Source organism: Anopheles bellator, chromosome 2 (assembly GCF_943735745.2).
Source record: "Anopheles bellator chromosome 2, idAnoBellAS_SP24_06.2, whole genome shotgun sequence".
NCBI classification, from domain to species: domain Eukaryota; kingdom Metazoa; phylum Arthropoda; class Insecta; order Diptera; family Culicidae; genus Anopheles; species Anopheles bellator.
The window spans coordinates 15492157-15502313 of NC_071286.1; the positions used below are offsets into that span (position 1 = coordinate 15492157).

At 49.7% G+C, this 10157-nt stretch overlaps 1 protein-coding gene across 1 annotated transcript; it reads left to right on the plus strand.

Moving 5' to 3' along the window:
* The first annotated feature begins 2832 nt into the window (after positions 1–2832).
* Positions 2833–4071, plus strand: LOC131210852 (uncharacterized). Its single transcript, XM_058204157.1, has 2 exons — positions 2833–3019; positions 3082–4071. Exons 1-2 carry the CDS (start codon positions 2985–2987, stop codon positions 3977–3979), a joined length of 933 nt encoding a protein of 310 aa, XP_058060140.1. The 5' UTR covers positions 2833–2984; the 3' UTR covers positions 3980–4071.
* Positions 4072–10157: the final 6086 nt, after the last annotated feature.

The window sequence follows — 10157 nt, forward strand, 5'->3', positions numbered from 1 at the left end:
GCACGGCCTCCGACGGGTTGCACTTATGTTCGGGTTGCGGTGTCTTTCGTGGTGGCCGCATCGTGTGCCACATCGGCGGCCAAACCGCAATCCGCATCGGGACGGGTAATGCGCCCCCTCGTTGGCAGGTGCGATAAAGTAACAATAAAAATATTAATTAATATGCAAAAAGTAAGCTGCCGGCGGCCCGGATGGCTCTCCCACGTCGTAGTGCGGTGATCGCATTAAGCGAACCTGCTGCTGACGATCGGCAGGCTTGCGGTTAAGGGCACCACAGCAGCAGAGGCCAATTCCTTGCTGCGGTTACCGTCGGAAGTCGAATGGCGGAAAGCGAAGCACGTCCGCCTGATTAGACACCCTCGAAAGGGGTCGTAAAGTGTTGGAACTTATTCGACAATCGACAGCGGCGCGGCTGCTTAGCGGCGTACCGATCGCACGATTGATCGCAGGAAGTGCGGCCGGGATCGGGAAAGAAACCCCGGAATGGAGTGTCGCGTCAGCAAGTGTCAGGGCAGGCTTTTGACGTCCCCGGCGGCGGTGGTCGTTGTGGTGACAGTTTTATGGCGGTCGATAAGTCGATTCGAAGGCGCCCCAGAAAACGTCCCCAGAACGGCCGAAGGTCAGATGGTCAGATCGCGAGCTTCAAGGAGTTACCGTGGCACTTGAGATAAGATTATTGCAAAAGAGCAAACAAACAAAAGGTTTATTTTTAAACTACTCACTGTGCCCGATGCTACAGACTGTTCGAGGAATTTTAAATTTGGGAAGTTTATTGGGAACATCATATTATTGACTTCACTACCATTTACGAAAGTGCTGATGGGAATACAATGTTTTTAGTTTTTCCTCCAGTTCGAAAAAGCTCAAAATATGCCAAGAAAGTTGCATTTGAATGCATTTTCAGGTGTTGTTGCTGTTTTTAGATATCCTTGTCGTGGACCATCTTCAAGAGTTGTATGACCACGTTTAAATTCAGCAACCAATCTTTCTACTGTATTAATTGAAGGTGAAGAGTCGTTATATATTTTCCACATTAGTTCATAAATTGCCTTTTTTTTTAAACCTTCCAAAAATAAAAATGCAATCACTGCATGATACTTAATTTGTAAACAAAGAATGCAATGAGCAATTGAAATAAAACTTCTATTTTTGAAACTGCTCTAAACTTATTGCACAGCCTGGTACGTAGATACGTAAATTGTACATTTGTAACGTAAGTAAGTACAATGTACATATGAGTACATTCAGTTGACCTACTTACGATCAACAGGCTTAAAACACGCATTTTAACCACCATCAGAGCGGAGTCATAGCCTTTCGAGGGAACCGATTGTCATCAGCGAGCTCTCACAAGCGGAAGGAAAATTCAATTTCCTGTCACACACGTCCACGAAAATTAAACGGCAACCACCACCAATTTAAAGGCGGCCCCCATTGAAGCATCGTTCGTCAACATCTGGGCGGCGTTGTCATTCGAGTTATAAAATCAAATAAAATCCTTACACAAACTCTGCCCAAGTCGAAGACGTCGACCGAGGTGCCCTCTTCAGGAGCGCTTTTTACGCCAAAGAAACACAGTTGGTTTGGTGGACGCTTTCAAAAACCCGGCCCGACAACCAAAAGTTGCCGGTTGACAAACTTTTCCATCCCGGTTTGGCCCACAGTGCCACCGTATGTTTGATGAGTTTTCCCTCCACCACCGCACTACAAACATTTTCCCAATCCGATGGCCCAACCAGCCCGTTTCGCTTTGATATCGACGAGTTGTGGTACTATTTGTTCACCATTAACAACTGGCAAACGGTCGGGAAACACGAAACGGAAAGGGGCCGCCGGCGAGAGACAGGACACATTTCGGGCACTCTTGGGCAGCGTCTTAATTACAAGATGTTGCCTTACGAACCCGCCGGCGCAAGAAGATTCGACATTCGATTCGGCACGACACTATTTGATCTAAACGGGTGGCCAAGGACGACTGTTAACAATCCTTGGGGCGCAGTGATTAGAACGAATCGTAATGAAATAAACACCTCCACGGTGCGATTCATTTTAAAGAGCTATCGGTGAAGGGGTGTAAAGTGATAACACTCGAAGAAGGCAGGACCTTCGGAGGGTAAGAAATATGCAAGAAACAGTGCACGGGCGAGCTACGTTCATAAATCAACAGTCACGCCAGAGAACAAATAATTAAGAGCCTATATTAGGTTGAAATACGTTTTGAGAGAGATTCGATTGAGGTCTTTCACAAATAATTTAATGTCTCGTGCCAATGGGAACCGAACTCGAGACAACCACAAGTCACTTCAATATCACTTCATTTGATGCAGCAATAATATAGGATCAAAGACCGAAATGGAGCGAATTACGCGATAAACTAGTCTCTGTCTTCAATTAATTTAAATCAAATTTTATAATGTTTTTTCAATCAAACGATCGTTTACTGACTCTAATAATAGGTTGACTTGAACACAAAACCCAATTCGAATTGGGATCTTTCCAATCAAATATCGAGCGTCCAACAAAACGCGGCTCGTCACCGTTTCAAACGCGCAAGGATGTTGATTAACCAGCCCCAAGAGGGGCGGGCGGACATCAAACTATAAAATTGTCTATCGACAGCGAAAACAAATTCCCTTGCCCTGGCGTAACGGGATTGGGGAAAAACCAGCGATGGATGCTGCGCTGCGATGTTGTTCTGCTGCTGCTACTCATCAGCCCCATTTAATCGCTCATTTAACGACAACAGCGACAACAACAACATCGGCGGCGACGGCGGCGAAGTGAATAAATAGCCCCAGAATCAGCGTCGGAGCGCTCAAAGTAGAACGAACCCCTCTGAAGGCCGGCGATCGAAGATCGTCGTCCCCCCACGATCGATGGGAACTCGCGGCAAGTGGTGGACGGACGTGGCCCTGAGCGACTTTGGAGGCTGTGCAAAGTAGTGCTATAGAACCGGGAGTAGACGGCTCACCGATAAGACGAGTATGGAAAGGGCACGCTTCGGAGACGTGATGGCTGCGTAAGAACCATCGCCGATCGGATGAAAAGGGTGGTCCTAACGAAGGGTGGTCTCTCTCGTAGGATCCTGTGGATCTCCTGGCTGCTCCTCCGGGCCGATGGACGAGCCGTACCTCATCACCGGCAGCGTGGAGAAGGCGTCCGTCGATTGCACAACGTGACACTCGATAGCAACTTTACGGCGGGCTCCGGTTCCGCTGGAGAACTACTACTGGACGGGTGTCATGTGGACCACTTCGAGGCGAGTCTCTTCGAGCTGCTAGGACACACCGGAAGCCTTACCCTGCACGGTGGCCTCATTCCCCGGGTGACCTACGCTTCGCCATCCCTCGACACGCTCGTCGTGGATGCAACGGGTCTCGAGGAGTTTGATGTGGACCCGGCGACGATTACGCTGACCAGCCTGCGGACCTTGCAGATATCTCGAAACTCCCTGGCGATGATCAGCCCACGGATCGGTTTGCTGGTGGGATTACGGCGGCTGGATCTCTCCCAGAACCGCCTAACGCACGTTGAACTGGATCCGTTCGCCCGGATGCCTCAATTGCGCGATCTGGATCTGTCGGTCAATCGGATCCTGTGGGTTGGCGTTGGTACCCCCGGGACGCGTCTACCGAGTGTCCACAACCTGTGGGTGAGCTACAACCGGTTGCAAACGTTCGAAGACTTTCCCGGGGCCTTCCCGGCGCTAGTGTCCGTGCGGTTGATCGGGAATTCGTGGAACTGTGGCTGGGTAGACCGGGCACGGAGTGATATCATGCGTCACGGGATCACGGCGTTCGGTGCTGATTACGATTGCCCCGGCGAGCGTCAGGGAGGTCTGTGCTGTTACGTCACCGAAGTGGGCGACGTCACGGGGGCACAGTCCAGCCCGGAGCCGGTGGGAGAGTTGCAGGCGACCACCAATCGGACCGGCGAGTCCGTCGGTGTGCGCTACGGTGATGTTGAAATATTTTTATGATGTGCGATTATTTTGCTGTTATGTTGGGTAAGAACAACAAGCAAGTGCTCGAGTAAAGCAGAGATTAGAAATAATATTATAGAAGTGCTCGAAGAGGCTTAAAGTCTACGATTATTGGTCATCGTATCAGACGTTACAATAATAAATATTAAATATACAATTTCCCGATTCCCGAGCAGAGAGTGGTACCATCATTTGCTCAATGAAGAATGGATTAATTTCAATAAAGCATGCAGCAATCGACGGCGCACCGCAGAAGAAGACCATTCCGGTGGGCGAAGAAAGCGGCAACCCGTTTGGCTGGTCACCGTGGGCCAGCAATCAATGCCAGCATAAGTTTTATTTGTAAATCAATTTGGGAATCAATTCGATCGGCCGCGAGCGGGTAAATGAGTTATGCTGCCGGGTCGGTCGGACCCGCAGGATTCGGAGAAAATAGTGGTCGCCCGGGACGAGGTGCTGAGTTTGGTTGAGTCGGCTGTTACGGGGCCTATGTTGGGCCGAGGAATTAAATTAAGCCGTGCCATCGTTTGAATTCGTCGTGGAATGTCGTGTGATTGAGCGAAAAGGGTGTTGATTTCCATTCGATCCGCGGGTCCAAGTGCTGGTATCAGATGCGCTACCATGCGCCAAGAGTGAAAATAGAAGAAAGTCATCTGAAACCAAACCAAGCACTGTGGTAGAAACTTGAAAACATTGGCCCCTTTGCTTCTTTGGACCGAAAATGGTGACTGCTGCTGCTGCAACTTTGGCTGCACTTTTTACGGTTATAGTCGCCAGTTCCATTACTAAAATGAGCTTCGAAAAGAAAAACACAAGTTCTAGCCCCTTACAAAAATGGGGTAGTAATTTTCGAAGGAAAAGTACACTTTCCTAGAAGCCGCCGGCAGTGAAAAGATCAACAAAAGTCCCTAATTATCTCGAGTGCGGCGGCCCGCGGGTTGTGGGAAGAGCTCGGCCGAGGCACTAAAAAAGAGACTTGGGCCACCGTCGGGTGAAGTCTGTCCCGACCATGATGCCAGTGGTTGCAGCTTCTGCAGGAAATGGGAAGTTTGGCTCAGGTCCCGGCTAATAAGCTGTGTTAAAAGCAAACGGAAGTAATCATCACTTTTCTTGATGCCTTAAGTTTAGCTATGTTTTTTAAGCACTGTTGATAATCGAACGTTCGTCGGAGAGGTCAGATCTGGTAGAGAGTCTCCAAAGTGAGTCTGCGGTTCTAGGACAAAGTCGTACATACTCAACGTGAATCATACGAAAAACTTGGTGTTTAATGTTCGCTGAACTATCTGGGCATCGACCGTTAAGTTGTTGCACTGCTCATCCGGTTACGGGGCCGCACGAAAATCATTCCCACGAAACGCGGCCGAGCATAAGATGCCAGCATAAAGCCGGATTTAGAGCAGCACCTCCTAGAGGCGGAGAAAATTTAATTTATTTACCGAAACACAATTCCCATCCATTGTCCGGAATGTGCGGCGCGGTCAACAATTGAGCTGCGCGACCCTCACCGGGCTAGCGAGCACCGAGAGAATCCTTTTGCCCTAATTTCCCCTCACGGAACCGAGATCACAATCGGGCCGCTGCCAGCGTCTGATTTGAATATTTCACCCAAAAATCGAAATCCGGCCAAGAATATCGAACGAAAATCGCATGGCCCCTCGCCGGTGCCATTGTCGCCAGCCTGACGAGGGTCCGAGTCGATGTCGCAGAGATGCAGCAGAGTGCCATGTAGCGACATGCGAAAGGTCACCTCAATAAATCTCGAGTCCCCGTTCTCGAGTTGCGCAGGACTCTTAACGAGGGCCAGACGCACGTCTCGAAGGACACTCCGCCGATCCGATCGGGATTCGGCAAACTTTCTTCGGGGAGAAAACGGCCAGATTTGTGGCATCCAAATACTGGCCATTCACGCCGAGGCCGATGCAAATTGCGCGCCGGGTCCTTATTTAAATTTTCGGCCACCGGTGTCGGCCAAAAAATTACGCAGCCCATTGTTGCCGAGCATCCCTCTCGGTGAGTGTTTGGGTGAGAAAATTCGCACCCTAAACTTCCGGGAGTGGCCAGCGCAGCATCGGGCATTTTCTTTGTACCGTCTAATCTAATTCGGATCGCATTAAGCACCAGGCACCAGGCCAGCAGGCGTTCGGGGCTGCCAGCGGGATACTTGGTTGAAATCGAAATGACCTTTGGCATCGCTCGCGAAAACTCTCTGCTCAGCATGCAAAATTCACGCGGATTGTCGACCGGATCTCGACCGAGTCCACCTCCTTCAGGGAAACCGTCGCTACATTTTGCAAGCCCGTCAACCGTTACAAATCCAGCGCCGGAAAGAAATGGGTCCACCTCCAGCCAAATGTGGGTTCCTCCGTATGTGAACACGCGGCCGCTTTCTATTGGCGGTTTTTGCTGATCGATCGGTGAAAAGAACATGACATTTCAACTAAGTTTATGAACCGTGCAAATAATGCCGCAATAAATTCGGAACGCCGTCGTTCCGAGTGCGGAGAGGTTGAAGCTGAAACCTGACTGTTTTGGATCGGTTCCGTAATGTCGGCCTTTTCTTTCTGTGTGTGGGGCAATTGCATTAAAAAGTTGTTTAAAATACACCCAAGCCGAATGGTGAAAAGGTCCTCTCAGTAAACGATAATATTTTCAATATTCCAGAACATTGAGCCACGACGTCCGACGTCGCACATAAAAAATCGCGACCAGACGGAGTTTATTGCAAATGATCTCCTCCTGGTGCCCGTGTTCGGCCTTCTACCAGCCTGCAACCCCTTTCTGGCGTGTAGTGTATCAAATTTATCGACTCCGGAAGCCGACTGCGCGGCGGGGCGACATTAGAAAATAGGAAGCATTTATTTGACATAAAAATCAAATTTAATAATATTTATTGATCCGATTCTGGGCGACATGTTCATTTTCCGTTTTCCGTGGCGGTTGCGTTCGATAAACACCCGGGCGCCGTGGAAGGAGTTGCGAAGGACGTGCCGTGCGCGCCTTCGCACTCTGGCCTGAAACGGAGGGTTCACGGAATCACTCCTAGCACCATACGCCGGAAACGGTGGCCAAGAACTTCATCTCAACGAGCGAGAGCACGCGCTAAGATTCTGCGACCCCTTTTGGAACTGGCAGAGTGTCTTCGATTGTTCCCTATTTCACCCTTGACTTCAACCCCGTGGCAGGCGCCCGGTTGAACCGGGAGAAAGTATTGCATCGAGTATCGATCCTTTACCCGGCCGACTTTGCCTTTGGCAACGCAATCGGCCATATAAACGGCTTTCCGAGAAGGCAGTCCGGAAGAGAGTTTTGTGGCAAAAGAAATGGCTCGCGGACGGTAGAGTTCCCGTAATCCAACCGGAACGACACGGGATTACAGGGCCGGTTAAGGGACTTACACACTGGCAGGGGCGTGAAAATGGGAGCGGAGCGAGTGCGAAAAGGGGTGGTTCCGGTTCGCATAAAAGGCCACATGTTGCGGCGAGGGGCCTAGCCACGAAACAGGATGTCTCTCTCTAGCTCGGTCACTCCCGCACGGGTTTGTGGTCGGAGCTGATTGGAAGTCATTAGGAAATTAGAGAAATGAAGGGCCAGGGCGTGTGCGAACGAGACCGGTAGATATCGAGGGTGGAAGCGGACGCTCCTTAGGGCAATGAGATTTCTGAAGTCTGGCCCCGAAGTGGTACCGTGCCGCTAATCCATGGTGTTTGATGTCACATCGCCACTTCCTAGTACTAACGCCCTGGAGGCGATGACATTGATGAATTTATCAAATTCATCCAATTTATCAGAAAATTCTAAACCACCGGCAGACCCCGGGGTATCTTTCTGGTTCCCGAGGGCCGGCAGTTTCCAGTTACACATTTGTCTTACTCGGCTGGTCCGTAATGGAACACAAAACTTTAAAAGTGCAAAAAATCAAATTAATATCGAAAATTCAAACAAAACCGTTAACGGCAGATTGCAGAATATAACGACTTTTCTTGACAGAAACCTGACGGGACAAAAAAGGAGATCGTTCCCACCGATCGCCAAACAGGATTGGCCGCGCGTCCAGGAATTAGATACGGGATATAAATATTAAAACACGATCCAACGGATCAACGGAGCCTTACCGGCAGCTGCCTAGCTGCAGCTTAACTTCTCCGAGACGGTCCGGTCCAGCATCCCGGGGTCCGCAGAATGCAAATCCGCTTTACTGCTGGAATCTGTGCAAAAGTGCCACTTTTTGCGTGAAGAAAAGTGAACTTAATCATCATGTGGGTCCCTGTCCGGAATCGGAGCAGTTAATGAAACGGAACGCACACGGTTTTTTGGCCGACAGGCGACAAGATGGCTCCGGGTCTCACCGGGACTCTCGAAACGAGGAGGACAAAAGGCGGACATTAAGAAAGCCTGGAAGTTACTCCCATTGCTAACAACAACGACAACAATCGCACGCAACAATCAAACCCAATTATCTACGAACATAAACATTTAATTTACATGCGAGATGGCAAAAATCGAAAAAATCGCTCCCTTTTTCTGTTGCTCGGCCACATAAATCTTGAGTCCTTCCTTCTTGGAGATCGAGAGAAGGCAGAAAAAACTAGGGCATATCTAGGGCCACGCAAAAATCGGATTTGTCACATTGTTCCGATTAGTTGTTAATAAATATTCACATATTCACGGGGTAAAAAAAGGCACTCCGACCGGCCCGAAGAATGATGAAAAAAGATAAAAATTGGGCCACTTCTCGTAGGGTCCACGACGCTGGATGGATCTTAAAGCAAGGGACGCACTTTGGCGCACTTATTGCGCGCGTTTTTTCGCACTCGTCTGTCCCTCCTAGTTGGGCACCTAGAAACAAAAAATGAAAGGAGGGCTCGCGAGACAGGTCTGAGAAGGACCCACGTTTTTGCCACCAACGAAGGACTCTCCGCCTGGCCGCGCGGCTAATTTGGAACCGTATTTTGGAGATTTTTATTGGGCCACCGTTTTTTTTTATGATGCTCTCTTCCGAGGGAGAAGGGTCCGAACGATTGGTCCCGTTCAGCCAGGAAAACAACGGCGGACAAAAACAAAACCCGAACCGAACCCAAAATGCAATCTAATTCCTTACTTCACGCCTTAAGTAGATGTGACTGGGACGGTTCCGAGGCAAAATTCGATTGATTTGGATTGTTTGGCTCAGCACCCGAAAGCGGGTTTCTGGTCGTTTCGTCCGGTCCGGAACGGACGTCGAAAAAGGTGCCGCCAAAAACCGGGCAGCAAGCGAACGAAATGTGTCTTAACCTTTGACATCGCTTTCGGGGTGCGGATTATTGGATTTTGTCGTTGCACTTCGGAGTTGCCGTTGCGTGTTATGCATAAATATGCCCGAAGATTCGGTTCCTTTTCGGCAAGTTTTGTTGCCGTTCTGTGTACTTTTATGCCACTCTCGGCGCCCTTCTAGGTTATGTTTGGCACCGCCGGGTGTTTGTTTTGTTTCGCGGTGGAAGTCAGGCCGGCTGAGCCGTGCCGTGGCAAGGTGATTTGATTTGCTTTTGTTTAACAGACCTTCCCTGTGTTTTGGCGCTCCCATTCTTCTGCTTTCTGCCAGGGATGTGAGCTAGATTACTGTCCGATACAGAGAATCCAGATAGGTCGGAGAGGGCATACGCGTGTAACGGACCATCATGAAGCGCGCTTGTAACGGTTTTTCGCGCCACAAAACGGGGAAATGCTCTGGGGATTTTCAAGTTTATAAAAAGAAACCTATGCGATCAAACAAATCTTGGAATTGGCCTCCAAAACAACATGCTCTCATTACAGCATAGTTTCAGAACAACAGCTTGACACCGTGTCTGTTATCTGGGAGCGCCCTATCGTGGCTTATTTCCTTCCGACGGCCCTGTTTGCATTTCTCACCAAAGATGCACAGACCCACTGGGGTCCGCGGTCATTTAAAGAGCGACCTTAGAAGAATTTCAACAACGAAAACCGACACCTTGTCCGGGGCAGTCAGCCCATATCTCGGCCTCCAAAAACCAACAAACCGAGCGATTGTTTTCGCCCCCAAATCTTGACGGGCGCCACCACACCGGGAAGAGGCGCATCTTTGTTTGCCGCGACTTCCGTTCTACGTAGGTGCGTAGACCCGACTCCGTACTTCCGTATTTACATAACCTCACTTGCTACCGGCTACCGGCTGGCAGCG

Bases quoted from the DNA above. Each gene is read 5' to 3' on its own strand.
- LOC131210852 (XM_058204157.1), top strand. From the start codon at position 2,985: ATGGAAAGGGCACGCTTCGGAGACGTGATGGCTGC. The intron at 3,020-3,081 runs GTAAGAACCATC...TCTCTCTCGTAG, and splicing joins TTCGGAGACGTGATGGCTGC to GATCCTGTGGATCTCCTGGC.